At 45.2% G+C, this 16,349-nt stretch overlaps 1 protein-coding gene across 7 annotated transcripts in view; it reads right to left on the reverse strand.

Moving 5' to 3' along the window:
* Nucleotides 1–73: 73 nt before the first annotated feature.
* The window catches only part of pusl1 (pseudouridine synthase like 1), a 46,105-nt gene continuing 29,829 nt past the window's right edge, over nt 74–16,349 (reverse strand). For 2 of the 7 annotated variants that reach the window (XM_062965798.1, XM_062965797.1), the window contains exons 4-9: nt 11,560–11,709; nt 8,809–8,982; nt 6,327–6,381; nt 4,442–4,534; nt 464–626; nt 74–224 (exon numbers count right to left, since the gene is read on the reverse strand). In XM_062965798.1, the coding sequence (XP_062821868.1) occupies nt 190–224; nt 464–626; nt 4,442–4,534; nt 6,327–6,381; nt 8,809–8,982; nt 11,560–11,709 (670 nt within the window). In that variant the 3' untranslated portion in view covers nt 74–189. Of the gene's footprint in view, nt 225–463; nt 3,061–4,441; nt 4,535–6,326; nt 6,382–8,808; nt 8,983–11,559; nt 11,710–12,100; nt 12,305–16,349 lie in introns of those variants that run through there. The other 5 variants (XM_062965800.1, XM_062965799.1, XM_003228932.4 and 2 more) reach the window with 5 other exon arrangements.

Genomic DNA, 16,349 nt, shown 5'->3' on the forward strand with positions numbered 1-16,349 from the left:
AGCGTCCTCAAAGTTCTGATAGGTACAGAGAAATCAAAACAATCAAAGAAATAAAAAATGTCAATAGTCGTGATTTAAGGAGCGATACCAAGTGGGTTTATTGATGTATTTGCATAGAATACAGGAAGGACCTGCCTTCCTCCTTGATCCAAAGAGTCCGTTCCAAAGCCAAGTCCGTTTCAATAAACTCTATGTTTCAGCTTCAGTTCTTCCAGTGTCCAGATCTGCAAAGACAAGATTATGGGAAAGTCAGGCTCAGGGGAGGGAGGAGGAGGAGAAGCAGCAGTCAGGAGGCTTATTGTCATGCCTTTCGTGGGTAGTTGCCTCAGCACTAGAATCATATGAGTTCCTGCATTTTGTAGACTAATGTTAGATCTATGCCCAAAGTCAAGAGTGTCCCAACAAGGAGATGGACATTTTCCCATCAGAGTTGCCCTCCACCTCGTCTTTTTCTAGTCCTCACCAGCTTCACAGTACTCCACGTTCTTCAGAAAGAGGCCACATGCTGGTGCAATGGTGCTTGGGGGATAAGCCATCAAGTCACGGATATCCAGGAGCGTCTTCACGCACTCAGGATCCAGGCGGTGCTGGCCCACGGCCACCAACACCCCAGCCATGCGGCGGACCTGGAAGGACAGGAAAGAGGAGATGATGGAGAAGGTCCAGCTTTGGGAGATGGACACGACTTGCATGAGCCTGTGTCCAGAAGAAGGAGAGTGAACAAAATAGTCAACGGTCTGGAAGCCAAGGCCTCTGAGGAGCACCTTGAGGAGCTGTGGATGTTGAAGGTTGAGAGATGAGGACACAAGAGCCATGTTTAAATATTTGAAAGGATGTCACGTTGAGAAGGAGGCAAGTGTGTTTCTGCTGATCCTGAGATTAGGACACAATGGAGCAATGAATTCAAGTTGCAGAATATTTGTAAGAACTTCCTAACGGTCAGAACTGTTCAAGAGTGGACTACGCTGCCGTGGAGTCTCCTTCTTTGGAGGTATTTATTTAAGTAGAGCAGTGGTTCCCAACCTTTTTTGACCAGGGGTCACCACTTGGACTAGGGACCACTACTTGGACCATGGACCACTTGGACCAGGGATCACTTGGACCAGGGATCACTTGGACCAGGGACCACTTGGACCAGGGACCACTTGGACCAGGGACCACTTGGACCAGGGACCACTTGGACCAGGGACCACTTGGACCAGGGACCACTTGGGCCAGGGACAACTTGGACCAGGGACCACTTGGACCAGGGACCACTTGGACCAGGGACCACTTGGACCAGGGACCACTCTCCAACGTTAGTACCAAAAGGGTTAAGAATAGTTTTCTGGCCAACTTTAAAGTCAGTTTGGTTATTTGGGGTGCTGATTCAGAAAATTGCATTGGATAGCCCACATCAGCTCTAGTTTCTGGTACAGAACATATGCCATCCAGTAGTCGCCATCTGCTCTCCCAAAGAAAACCATATTTAATAATCTAGAGCTGATATGGTCTATCCCAGTGGTTCCCAAACTTATTTGGCCTACTGCCCCCTTTCCAGAAAAAAATATTACTCAGCACCCGTTGAAAAGGGGGCGTGGCTTAGAGGGGTGGGCGGGGCTGAGCCTCTCCCCTAGTCCAAGATGCAGGGCTGGGAGGGGGAGGTGGGCGGGGCCACAAATAGGCAGCCAGGACTGGGATGGGCGGAGTTACAAGCTCTGAGGCAGGGCTGAGCTTCTATCCCTGTCCTGCAGAGCCAGCCAGGACACGGGGCGGGGCTAGAGGAGGGGGCAGGGCCTCTTCCCAAGTGCCTGGCGGGACTGAACCTCTATACCCCGCCCACGTGTTCTAGGCCCCGCCCCTAGCCCTACCCTTTAGTCCTAAAAGGCCTCTCAAGGGAAGTATAGAGGCTCAGCCCTGTCTCAGGCTCTTGGAAGGAGGCCCCGCCCCCACCTCTAGCCCCGCCCTTTAGTCCTAAAAGGCCTCCCAAGAGAAGTATAGAGGCTCAGCCCTGTCTTGGGCTCTTGGAAGGAGGCCCCGCCCCCTTCCCTAGCTCCACCTCTGTCTCCTAACAGGCACCTCAGGAGAAGTATAGATTCTCAGCCCTGTCTCGGGCTCTTGGGAAGAAGCCACGCCCACTCCTCTAGCTCCGCCCCATGTCCTAACAGGTGTCTCAGGTGCTCAGCCCTGTCTCTGGCACTTGGGAAGAGGCTCCGCCCCTCCCCTGGCCTCGCCCCCGTGTCCTAATAGGTGCCATCACCACCCCCCTGGATTGCTCCAGCACCCACTTTGCACCCAATGCAATTTTCTGAATCAGCCCCCCAAATAACTCCAGAAACAGGCCACAAAACGAAGACACCAAGGCGCCCCTACTTCCAGGCGCCATATGGAAGGGGGAGGGAGGAAGAGGAGAAGCAGCAGTCAGGAGGCTTGTTGGAGGAGGAGAAGCAGCAGTCAGGAGGCTTGTTGAAGGAGGAGAAGCAGCAGTCAGGAGGCTTGTTGGAGGAGAAGCAGCAGTTAGGAGGCTTGTTGGAGGAGGAGAAGTAGCAGTCAGGGGGCTTGTTGGAGGAGGAGAAGCAGCAGTCAGGCAGCTTGTTGGAGGAGGAGAAGCAGCAGTCAGGGGGCTTGTTGGAGGAGGAGAAGCAGCAGTCAGGGGGCTTGTTGGAGGAGGAGAAGCAGCAGTCAGGGGGCTTGTTGGAGGAGGAGAAGCAGCAGTCAGGGGGCTTGTTGGAGGAGGAGAAGCAGCAGTCAGGCAGCTTGTTGGAGGAGGAGAAGCAGCAGTCAGGGGGCTTGTTGGAGGAGGAGAAGCAGCAGTCAGGGGGCTTGTTGGAGGAGGAGAAGCAGCAGTCAGGGGGCTTGTTGGAGGAGGAGAAGCAGCAGTCAGGGGGCTTGTTGGAGGAGGAGAAGCAGCAGTCAGGGGGCTTGTTGGAGGAGGAGAAGCAGCAGTCAGGAGGCTTGTTGGAGGAGGAGAAGCAGCAGTCAGGTGGCTTGTTGGAGGAGAAGCAGCAGTCAGGAGGCTTATTGTCATGCCTTTCATGGGTAGTCAGTCTCTTCTCTCCCGACATCCCCGTTGCCTCCGCACTAGAAGAGTGTTTCACGAGAGCAGTCACTCTTGTTGCAACGGTGTAGTAACTGTGAGGCCACTGACCATATTTTAGTTCTCGCTGACCACTGGTGGTCCACAGACCACAGGTTGAGAACCACTGAAGTAGAGGCTGAATGGCCAACTTTTGGGAAGGATTGGACTGCATGGCAGAAGGGGTCGGACTGAATGGCCCTTGGTGTCTCTTCCAACTCTAGGACCTCACGATTCTATTTTATTTATTTAGAAACTGACATTTCACTCATCAGAAACCACGGCGTTTTTGCTTTCAGAAAGGAAACCATTGCAATTTGCTTTTGTGGAAAGATTCGTGACCACTTCTGACACACATTCTGAAGGTTATGCACCGATCGTGAATCAAATGGTAGTAGCAGCAGGAAACGGCATGTTATGTACTACCAGCCAAAGAAGAGAATGTAACGTGTGTGTGTTTCCTCAGAGGTATAAATAAAGGTAGAGTTTCCTTTCGAAATAGACAAAGCGTGGGGAGAAAAGACGAAAAAGCAACTGACCACATCCCTCTAAACTAGGAAAAATTGAGTAAGAAAGAACTTACTTTTTCCAACACCCACAGGGCACGGAATTATTTACAGATATGTTCTCTCCAATTCTAAACGGGTTTCCAAAACAATTCAAAGTTGGAAGAGACCCCAAGGGCCTTCCAGTCTAACCCCCTTCTGCCCTGCAGGAGTACACAATCCAAACCCTCCCGACAGATGGCCAAAACATCCTGAGAAAGGGACTCTTCCACTGTATATTTTTTTCAATCCACTATGTGTAAGAGCAAATAGCTTTTCCGGAAGTTACCACCAGAGAGCACCATTCTATTCTGCTTAATCTAGCCTCTTTTCGAGTTGCATTGAAGCTCAGAACATACAATTTTCTTTCCCTGGTTTTTCCAGAAGCATTTGGGTTTAATACTCCTCCAACCCAGATCTTTTGTATATTGATAAAACTGACATGGTACAATAGAGTCTCACTTATTCAACACTCGCTTATCCAACGTTCTGGATTATCCAATGTATTTTTGTAGTCAATGTTTTCAATATAACATGATATTTTGGTGCTAAATTCGTAAATACAGTAATTACTACATAGCATTACTGTGTATTGAATTACTTTTTCTGTCAATTTTGTTGTATAACATGATGTTTTGGTGCTTAATTTGTAAAATCATAACCTAATTTGATGTTTAATAGGCTTTTCCGTAATCTCTCCTTATTATCCAACATATTCGCTTATCCAACGTTCTGCCGGCCCGTTTACGTTGGATAAGCAAGACTCTACTGTAGTTGCATTTACATGACAAGAAATTGGGAGAAAACTTTGGTCTTCCAGATATTTTGGAACTAAAACTACCTTGGGTTGTTGTGAGTTTTCTGGGCTGTCTGAAGCATTCTCGTCTGACGTTTTGTCCACATCTATGGCAGGCATCCTCAGAGGTTGGGAGGTCTGTTGGAAATGAGGCAAGTGGGGTTTATATATCTCTCTTGAATGTCCAAGGTGGGAGAAAGAACTCTTGTCTGTTGGGGGCAATGTGATTGTTGTAATTGGCCAGCTTGATTAGCATTGAAATGCCTTGCATCTTCAAAACCTGACTGCTTCCTGCCTGGGGGAATCCTTTGTTGGGAGGTGTTAGCTGGCCCTGATTGTTTCATGCCTGTCTTCTGAGTGTTGTTCTTTATTTACTGTCCTGATTTTAGAGTTTTTTTTAATAGTGGTAGACAGATTGTGTTCATTTTCATGGTTTCTTCCTTTCTATTGAAATTGCCCACATGCTTGGTGGAGCAATGTGGTGGAGGCTCCTTCTTTGGAGGCTTTTAAGCAGAGGCTGGATGGCCATCTGTCGGGGGTGCTTTGAATGCGATTTCCTGCTTCTTGGCAGGGGGTTGGACTGGATGGCCCATGAGGTCTCTTCCAACTCTACTATTCTATGATTCTATGATTCTGTGATGTCAATGGCTTCTCTGTGTGGTCTGACATGGTGGTTGTCAGAGTGGTCCAACACTTCCTAACAAAGGATTCCCCCAGGCAGTGCTAATCAAGGCAATCACTTGCAACAAAAGTTGCAGACAAACCTACTACCTCTCCCATGTTGAAGTTTTCTGCACTTTGGCCCAGATCCGTGTTTTAGCCTCCTGTTTTTAACATTTTATGCTGTATGCTGACTTTTTATGATTGTTTTACTGATGTTGATGTTTTATTGATGCGAAATTTTTTATTGTCGTATTGTTGTTATTGTATTGTTGTGTTGGGCATGGCCCCATGTAAGCCACTCCGAGTCCCTCCGGGGAGATGGGGCGGGGTATAAAAATAAAGTTATTATTATTATTACAGTAGAGTCTCACTAATCCAAGCCTCGTTTATCCAAGCCTCTGGATAATCCAAGCCATTTTTGTAGTCAATGTTTCCAATATATCGTGATATTTTGGTGTTAAATTCGTAAATACAGTAATTACAACATAACATTACTGCGTATTGAACTACTTTTTCTGTCAAATTTGTTGTATAATATGAAGTTTTGGTGCTTAATTTGTAAAATCATAACCTAATTTGATGTTTAATAGGCTTTTCCTTGATCAGTCCTTATAATCCAAGATATTCGCTTATCCAAGCTTCTGCCAGCCCGTTTAGCTTGGATTAGTGAGACTCTACTAAAAGTTCTTTCTCCCACCCTGGACCTTCCACAGATATATAAACCCCACTTGCCTCGTTTCCAACAGACCTCACAACCTCTGAGGATGCCTGCCATAGATGCAGGCGAAATGTCAGGAGAGAATGCTTCTGGAACATGGCCATACAACCCGGAAAACTCACAGCAACCCAGTTATTCTGGCCATGAAAGCCTTCGACTACACAGTATTAGGCTGTGTGTTAGATGCTGTGTTTTGGGGTAAATGGATATATATAGTTGTAAACATGCAGCTAAAAAGGTGAATGTGATTCTAGGGTCCATATCAAGGAAAATCATACCCCCACTCTTTGACAACACGTAAAACTATTTTCCTCAGAGATCAAGATAGTGTGATTTGCTCAACAACCCATTGGGGTTTCTATGATTTGAACCCTGGTTTCCAGAGTCTGAGTCCAAAGGACTCACTTGGGACACTCCTATCCTGCTCAGTTAAAAAGACCCAAAAGTATAGTAATGTAAGTGTTAAATCAGTGAGTGGCCAGTAGGAAAATAAAATTGATATTAGATCAACGTCCTTCTGTAAAGGAAAAGCTAGATCTCTCGCTGTACCTGCTTGTAGAGAAATGACCGGCTGGTGAATTCCAGTTCCCAAAACTTCAGGTCGCTGGAAAAGGGAAATAAGAGTTACTCACAATGATGGGACTTGTTTCTGAACATAACAGGATGGAGCAAAGCATTAGCAAAGGCCAGGAGTGGACATAATGCTTGTTGGAAATACCCTGTTTCCCCGAAAATAAGACATCCCCAGAAAATAAGACCTAGTAGAGGTTTTGCTAAATTGCTAAATATAAGGCCTCCCCGAAAGTAAGACCTAGCAAAGTTTTTGTTTGGAAGCATGCCCAACGAACAGAACATCAGAGCAGATCGGTAAATGTATGTACCACAGAGTGTTGTAAATGGAAATATTGGTAGTAATAAGAAATTCTTGATAGGATTCAGAGCTTGTCTGGTTATGCTGGTTTGTGATGACAGCTACTGCACAGTATATAATAAATGTTCATTTTTTTGTTCAACAATAAATGTGAATTTTTCTTCATGGAAAAATAAGACATCCCCTGAAAATAAGACCTAGAGCATCTTTGGGAGCAAAAATTAATATAAGACACTATCCTATTTTCGGGGAAACACGGTAGCAACCTTTTCCAAGCTTCCACTAGTTATTTGTTATGTATATAATTCAAATTACTTATTGTTTTGTTTATGTGCATATTGGTTTAGTTTTCTTTGAGTCCATGCTGTGGGAGTGGCTGCAAAATGTGATCAGATCTGGGCTTGTTCAGGACTCCGACTTCGTTTTAGAAACAGTATGCTTTTAGACTTTGTGGAAACATTTGCTTTCAGGAACTATATTCTTGGACTTTCAGACTAGATAGAGACTCTATTAGACTCTCAGGACAGAGAGATGCTTTAGATTTTGGACTTAATTCTAAGAAAGATGCCCTGTGTTACCTATAGAGAAACTACTTTAAATCCTATTTGTAACTGGACTGATAAGACTTTTTGCTTCCCATTGTCTTCCATTGTCTCTAACCTTTGGCCTGTCTCTCCATGGCATCAACCCGGCTGGAAATAAACCCTTCTGACCATAAACAAAGCGCAATAATAGGCTGCTAATACCTCACATGCGATTTCACGGAGGAAGGTATTTGGCCACTCAGCAGTCAACGTCAGCAGTTCTGATGGGGGAAAAACGTGCTTGGAAGAATCATTTTATAATGCCAGTTTATTCCCCCAGGCAGGAATCAGCCAGGCTTTGATACTGCAAGGCTTTCAATGGCTTCTCTGCGTAGTCTGTGATGGTGGTTGTTAGAGTGGTCCAACATTTTCCAATTGTGTCCAGGGTGGTTCATGCAGCCAGACCTTGAAGCTGCAAGGCTTTTTGATGCTTATCAAGGTGATCAGTTGCAACATTCACGCTTGCATAAACCCCACTTGCCTAGTTTCCAACAGACCTCACAACCTCACAGAGGATTCCCCGAGGCAGGAAGCAGCCAGGCTTTGAAGCTACAAGGCTATTCAATGCTAATCAAGCTTGCCAATGGCAACATTCATACTTGCTTCAAGGAGACAAGAGTTCTTTCTCCCACAGATGTATAAACCCCACTTGCCTAGTTTCAACAGACCTTATAACCCCATAGAGGATTCCCCGAAGCAGGAAGCAGCCAGGCTTTGAAGCTGCAAGGCTATTCAATGCTAATCAAGCTTGCCAATGGCAACATTCATACTTGCCTCAAGGAGACAAGAGTTCTTTCTCCCACCCTGGAGGTTATTCCACAGATACATAAACCCCACTTGCCTAGTTTCAACAGACCTTATAACCCCATAGGGGATTCCCCGAAGCAGGAAGAAGCCAGGCTTTGAAGCTGCAAGGCTATTCAATGCTAATCAAGCTTTCCAATGGCAACATTCATACTTGATTCAAGCAGACAAGAGTTCTTTCTCCCACAGATATATAAACCCCACTTGCCTAGTTTCCAACAGACCTCACAACCTCACAGAGGATTCCCTGAGGCAGGAAGCAGCCAGGCTTTGGAGCTGCAAGGCTATTCAATGCTAATCAAGCTTTCCAATGGCAACATTCATACTTGCTTCAAGCAGACAAGAGTTCTTTCTCCCACAGATATATAAACCCCACTTGCCTAGTTTCCAACAGACCTCACAACCTCACAGAGGATTCCCCGAGGCAGGAAGCAACCAGGCTTTGGAGCTGCAAGGCTATTCAATGCTAGTCAAGCTTGCCAATGGCAACATTCATACTTGCCTCAAGGAAACAAGAGTTCTTTCTCCCACAGATATATAAACACCACTTGCCTAGTCTCCAACAGACCTCACAAACCCTGAGGATGCCTGCCATGGATGTGGGTGAAACGTCAGGAGAGAATGCTTCTGGAACATGGCCATACAGCCCAGAAAACTCACAGTAACCCAGTGGTTCCAGCCAAAAGAATACCTGCTTTGAACGGGTTACACATGGGAAGAAACCCCTGAAACGGGGTAGCATGAGCAACGAATGGCACCTATATCCTCTCACCTACTCTTGACGTGGTGCATCAAGAAGCCCGAAGAAGGTCTGATCTCCAGCTGGTCAATTGTCTTGACCGGGTTCTTTGCAGGTAATTCGGAGGAAGCAGAGCGGAAGGTGCTGAAGTCATGGGTGCCCACCAGCAACCCTGCTGCTTCCTGCATAGCGGCCAAGTCCAAATGGCTGGGAAAAAGAGTCAGAGGGAGTCCGTGAGAAGAGGCCATCAATGAAATAACTTAGATTCCGAGTTCAACTTTATTATTATTTTTGGTCATTGCAAAGCCTGGAATCCCCTGTTGTACTTGAGCAAACTCCTGCCTCAAGCAAACAAAGAGTATTTTCTCCCACCCTGGACATCATTCCACGGATATATAAACCCCACTCACTGAGTTACCAACACACTTCACAACCTTGGCATCAACCTCCACTGAGGTCTAAAGCGAACTGCCAGCACAATGGTTGATAATCATACAATGCAAAATGGAGTCCTGAGTCTGAACATGCTCAGTGCAATCGTATGTAAATACAAAATGGAGTTCTGAGTCTGAACATGCTCAGTGCAATCGTGTGTAAATAAAAAATGGAGTTCTGAGTCTGAACATGCTCAGTGCAATCGTATGTAAATACAAAATGGAGTCCTGAGTCTGAACATGCTCAGTGCAATCGTGTGTAAATACAAAATGGAGTTCTGAGTCTGAACATGCTCAGTGCAATCGTATGTAAATACAAAATGGAGTCCTGAGTCTGAACATGCTCAGTGCAATCGTATGTAAATACAAAATGGAGTTCTGAGTCTGAACATGCTCAGTGCAATCGTATGTAAATACAAAATGGAGTCCTGAGTCTGAACATGCTCAGTGCAATCGTGTGTAAATACAAAATGGAGTTCTGAGTCTGAATATGCTCAGTGCAATCGTATGTAAATACAAAATGGAGTTCTGAGTCTGAACATGCTCAGTGCAATCGTATGTAAATACAAAATGAAGTCCTGAGTCTGAACATGCTCAGTGCAATCGTGTGTAAATACAAAATGAAGCCCTGAGTCTGAATATGCTCAGTGCAATCGTGTGTAAATACAAAATGGAGTTCTGAGTCTGAACATGCTCAGTGCAATCGTGTGTAAATACAAAATGGAGTTCTGAGTCTGAACATGCTCAGTGCAATCGTGTGTAAATACAAAATGGAGTTCTGAGTCTGAACATGCTCAGTGCAATCATATGTAAATACAAAATGGAGTTCTGAGTCCGAATATGCTCAGTGCAATCGTATGTAAATACAAAATGGAGTCCTGAGTCTGAACATGCTCAGTGCAATCGTATGTAAATACAAAATAGAGTTCTGAGTCTGAATATGCTCAGTACAATCACATGTCTATAGTCCCTCCCACACTAAAGAGGTACAGTCAAACTGTACATAGAATACAGTTTAGCAAACACATACATTAACAAATAAATCGTGAGAGGCTTGCTATTTCCAACAACACTTGCCTCAAGCAGGCAAGAGTTCTTTCTTCCACTGTGGCAAAATACCAGGAGAGAATGCTTCTGGAACATGGCCAGACAGCCCGGAAATCTCACAGCAACCCAGTGATTCCGGCCATGAAAGCCCTTGATAACACATCCAGCGATAGCAACAGCGTCCCATGTTAGAATCATTGTGACAACGTTGTAGCTCAATGACCTATGTAGTGATAAGTGATAACCTTAGATCTCAATATCCCATGTAGGATCGCGGCTACATATAGTAATGAAATAAAAAAATAAAAAATAATAAATAAATAAATATAAATAATAATAATAATAATAATAATAATAATAATGAAGCCGGAAGCTGGAAAATGTTAAATTGCTGCTTTGTCTGTGTCTGTATGTCGCGTATGTCTAATGGCATTGAATGTTTGCCATGTATATGTACATTGTGATCCGCCCTGAGTTCCGTTCGGGGTGAGAAGGGCGGAATATAAATACTGTAAATAAATAAAATAAATTGTACTGAGCATGTTCAGACTCAGGACTCCATTTTGTATTCGGTGTGATACAAAATAAATAATAATGTAATAATAATAACTTTATTTTTGTATCACGCCTCCATCTCCCTGAAGGGACTCAGGGCGGCTCACATGAGGACAAGCCCGAACAACATAGATTAAAACATAGATCAGTAAAATTAAAACATTATAGCCACATAAAAACAACATAAATGGTTCCCGTCCCCTTGATCAGGTTGTGTGTTATTTATTGCTATATACAGTAGAGTCTCACTTATCCAAGCCTCGCTTATCCAAGCCTCTGGATTATCCAAGTCATTTTTGTAGTCAATGTTTTCAATATATCATGATATTTTGGTGCTAAATTCATAAATTTATAAAGCAACATCAACAGTGATTTATTATAGCTTAATGTCCCACTATTGAGCCTCTAGTACAGTTAGGACTGAATGTTCTTGATGCAGACACCTATCCTTGCCTGAACTGCTGACCTGAAGGTTGGGTTGCTGACCTGAAGGTTTCCGGTTCAAATCCGGAAGACGGGGTGAGCTTCTGTCTGTCAGCTCTAGCTCGCAGGGACATGAGAGAAGCCTCCCGGCAGGATGGTTACACATCTGGGCATCCCCTGGGCGACGTCTCTGTAGACGGCCAATTCTCTCACACCAGTATCTTCTCAAATTGCTTCTGACACAATTAAAATCTCCTGTCTGGTTCATCATCTCAATATGAACGGTGGATGGTGGAAGGCAATGGTTCAGACTTTGGAAACTCACCCTCTCTGTGTCACCCAGCAGAGATTCCGCTCAAAGACCGGCAGGTCGGAAGGACAAGAGCAACCGGTTACAACTCGGTAGACGTAAGTCCTCGACAAGGCTGAGAAACGTGCGTGGAAAGTGTCCGAGACGCGGCGAGCAGCAAGAACGCTGAGATAGAAAAAGGAGAAGGATGAGTTGCCGAGACACATGCGATGCTGAATAACGCTTGCTGTTTGGGTTGGATTGGCACAAGTAACAAAACTAAGACCGTGAAATAAAGGTTTCATGTACTTTCTTGGCTCAACGATTAACCAAAAGGGAGAAATCGGAAGACTTGTTTGGAAAGGCAACCATGAATGAGCTAGATAAGATCCTAAAGTGTGTGTATATGTGTCTTCTCGTTGCTTGCCTACTTATGGAAACTCCATGGCTTCTTGGGAAAGGTGCTCCCTTTGAATGACAGCCTAAAGCGCCTGGTATTTGTTGGAGTCTCTTTCCCAGATACTAACCACAACCGACCTGAGATGAAAACCGGAGCATTCACTTTGGCCGTCCTAACCTGGAGGAAACTCCCAAGTCAGGCGAGTCGGAGATGGCGTGAGCCAGATCCAGGTTGACAGCTTCACCGAGCATTACACCTGTGGGTCCCTCGGAGCAGCAGAAAGAAGTCGCCCTTCCTTGTCTGGCCCCAGACGGAGCCTGCCTCGCAAGCGGCGTACGCGCCGACACGGCCGCTGTAAAGACGACTGGCTGGGAGGGGGAAAGTGACCTAGTTTTCGTCTATCTCCATCTCTCCCCACAGCTGCTGCTGCGGCGGGAAAGTGATTACTGACCGTCTGAAAACAGCAAAGGGAAGCAAGATGCTCTTCCCGACCAGCCTGGGGCATGGCCAAGGAAGCGTCTCGGTATCCCCAGTGAGCTACTGTCTCTGGATCAGTGGGAAAAGTGTTCCAGTTTCAACTACACCTAGAATCATAGAATCTCAGGGTTGGAAGAGACCTCGTGGACCATCCAAGAAGCAGTGAAATCGCACAATTTCAGTTGAGGATAACTGTGGTTCAGTGGTTCAACAATATGGAAATGGGCACAGGTGCCCGAAAAGGGGAATCGCAGTTCCCATAAAAGTCAGATAAAAGAACAAATTAAAAGCATGCTATAATAAAAACAAATTAAAAGCAGACTATTAGCAGGGTCATCCTATAGTAAATATCGGTCCACTAAGAGGCTCTGGAGGGGGATAGAGGGAGCATTTGTAGTATTTCAGTTATAACAGATTGCTCTGGCTACAGGCCCTGTGGGGTCAGTCATCGTCCATCTGATGGAAATTGCTGCCGCACAGAACCTGGCGACACTATAGGTTATTGCAGAACAGGAGTCTGAGAGCAGCAGAGAGGTGTAGTATCTTTCAGTGCGTCCTGGATGTTTTAAAAGCCAAGGAGTGATGAAATTGATTCTAATATCTCTATAAAACATACACTGGAGGATACCTGTGGAATTCTAGGTTGCATCAATCATTTAGCGTCTAGATCAGTGGTTCCCAAACTTATTTGGACTACCGCCCCCTTTCCAGAAAAAATATTACTCAGCGCCCCCTGGAAAGGGGGCGTGGCTTAGAGGGGTGGGCGTGGCTCCTGCTCAAGTGGGCGGGGCTGAGCCTCTCCCCTAGTCCAAGATGCAGGGATTGGAGGTGGAGGGGGGCGGAGCCACAAATGGGCGGTCAGGTCTGGGATGGGCGGGGTTACAAGCTCTGAGGCAGGGCTGAGCTTCTATCACTGTCCTGCGGCGCCTGCCAGGACACGGGGCGGGGCTAGAGGAGAGGCTCAGCCCTGTCTCAGGCTTTTAGAAGGAGCCCCGCCCCCTTCCCTAGCTCTGCCCTCTGTGTCCCAAGAAGCGCCTCAGGAGAGGTATAGATTCTCAGACCTGTCTCAGACTCTTGGGAAGAGGCCCCGCCCCCACCCCTAGCCCCGCCCTTTAATCCTAAGAGGCCTCTCAGGAGAGATATAGAGGCTCAGCCCTGTCTCTGACTCTTGGAAGGAGGCCCCGCCCCCTTCCCTAGCTCCACCCTCTGTGTCCCAACAAGCGCCTCAGGAGAGGTATAGAAGATTCTCAGCCCTGTCTCGGACTCTGGAAGAAGCCACGCCCACTCCTCTAGCTCCGCCCTTTAGTGCTAAAAGGCCTCTCAGAAGAGGTATAGAGGCTCAGCCCTGTCTCTGGCTTTTAGAAGGAACCCCGCCCTCTTCCCTAGCTCCGCCCCCGTGTGTCCTAACAGACGCCTCAGGCGCTCAGCCTGTCTCCAGCACTTGGGAAGAGGCTCCGCCCCTCCTCTGGCTCCGCCTCCATGTCCTAATAGGTGCCTAATAGGTAGCGCCCACTTTGGGAATCTCTGATTTAGTGTCTAGATCGAGGGAAGTCCATAGCCGCACTCTATTCTGTTTTGCTCTGACCTCACGTGGAATATTGCGTCCCATTTTTGGCCCCATAATTTTATTTATTTATTTATTTATTTATTTATTTATAGTATTTATATTTTGCCCTTCTTTCTCACCCCGAAGGGGACTCAGGGCGGATCACAATGCTCATATACTTGGCAAACATTCAATTTCATTAGACATATCTAGACAGACACAGAGGCAATTTAACATTTTCCAGCTTCCAGCTTCATGAGGGTCTGCTCGATTCCAGCCACAGGGGGAGTTACCGCTTCACTGTCCACTTGTGACACCGAGTCCTTGATAGAGTACTTCCTCATTCTTCTGCACGCTGCTGGGGTTTTTTATGGTGTCGTTTACATGCTCAAGAGCATGTAAACAGGAGCTTGGCTACTGGATTTGTGACTGTTCCAACCACGTGGTAGTGCAATGAGTTAAACTCTTGACCTGAAGGTTGCTGGTTCAAATCCGCGAGATGGGGTGAGCTTCCGTCCGTCAGCTCTAGCTTGCGGGGACATGAGAGAAGCCTCCGAGCAGTATGGTAATACATCCGGGTGTCCCATGGGCATCGTCTCCGTAGACAGCCAATTCTCTCACACCAGAAGCGACTTGTAGTATGTTCTCATGATAATAAACATCTAATTTCCTAATACCAAAAATAGAGTGTCACTGGACATGGGAGCTCTATTGAACTATGGATTTGTCCAATTGCCTTTCCAAGCTATCGTGGTTAGATATGGATCCAGACAACGGCAAAGACAAAACCCAGCATCCATTCTGATCGGAAACAAACCAAACCCATTAGCATGAATATATTCTAGCCTTCTGGACTTTACTGCCGCAAACACAGCTGGCTGTGCTTTTGAACCAATTGTAAGGAGTTAGCATAATGCTAAATCGCATTTAGAAAATCCCGCAATAATTATGGATTGACGGATCACTCTTAATTCCTGTCCCTTTCATGCGTCTGTTCCATCCTATTTATGCGGCATTATTTTAATATTTTTTATAGCTGCGCAATATTTACTCCATTAGCCTGTCTTTTAAAAAAAGTATTTATTATTTATGTATTTATTTGCAACATTTATATCCCACCCTTCTCGCCCCAAAGGGGACTCAGGGCGGCTTAGAAGTTTATGTACTTATAATATATTATTAGCATAGCACAATATAAGCAATATATGTTATTATATTGTACTAAATCACCATACTGCAATATTATTAGTAACTAGCTGTGTATTATAGTGTATTATTATTATTCTATTACATTATACTATTATCATCAATATTATATCTTTATACACTATATTATATTATTAGTATATCATAATATTAGTATTATATATTACTAGCTGTGCCTGGTCACGCGTTGCTGTGGTGAAGTTTGGTGGTATGGGAATTAAAGTATTGAGGAATTGGTGGTTGTTAGTATATGTTATGTCCTAAAGCTTGTGGATATAGAATATTTCTGGTTCCTTTTTTTGTCTGTTGGAGGCAAGTATGAATGCTGCAATTAGCCAGAATGATCAGCATGTAATGGTCTTGCAGCTTCAAAGCTTGGCTGCTTCCTCCCAGGTGGAATCCTTTGTTGGGAGTTGTTAGCTGGCCCTGATTGTTTCCTGTCTGAAATTCCTCTGTTTTCAGGGTGTTGTCCTTTATTTACTGCCCTGACTATAGAGATTATATTGTTCTGTTTTATTATATCACAGTAATTATTATATATTTATAATCTTATATTATAAATATATAAAGGGGGCGAGGCCTACCCTTCTGACTGGCAGCCAGGGGGAGAACGGCTCTTCCTCATCCTTCTCCCCACTTTGTGTTTTTGGCGGTTTTCTTTTAATTTTGGCCTTATTTTCTAGGTTTTTTTGTTTGAAAGTCATAGATTGGATGACTATGTCTTTTGTGGCCAAATTTGCTGAGATTTGGTTCCGTGGTTTTGTTGTTTACTCCATGGGAAAAACGCACATTACATTATCTATCTATCTATCTATCTATCTATCTATATATATAATATGTCCTAATTAGAGAGAGAGGAATAATTGTTTTTATCCAATTGCTGCCAGTTAGAAGGCTAAGCTCCGCCCACTTGGTCTCCTAGCAACCCACTCAGCCCAGGGGACAGGCAGAGTTAGGCCTCACTTAGGCCTCTTCCACACTGCCTATAAAATACAGATTATCTGATTTGAACTGGATTATAAGGCAGTGTAGACTCAAGGCCCTTCCACACAGCTATATAACCCATTTATAATGGACTTAATGTCAGGGGAAAACCTTTACCCTTTACCTTAACTACCACCAATTCCTCAATACTTTATTTCCCATACCACCAGACTTCGCCACAGCAACGCATGGCCGGGCACAGCTAGTATAATA

The sequence above is a fragment of the Anolis carolinensis genome, unplaced genomic scaffold, assembly GCF_035594765.1.
Source record: "Anolis carolinensis isolate JA03-04 unplaced genomic scaffold, rAnoCar3.1.pri scaffold_15, whole genome shotgun sequence".
In the NCBI taxonomy this organism is placed as follows: Eukaryota; Metazoa; Chordata; class Lepidosauria; order Squamata; family Dactyloidae; genus Anolis; species Anolis carolinensis.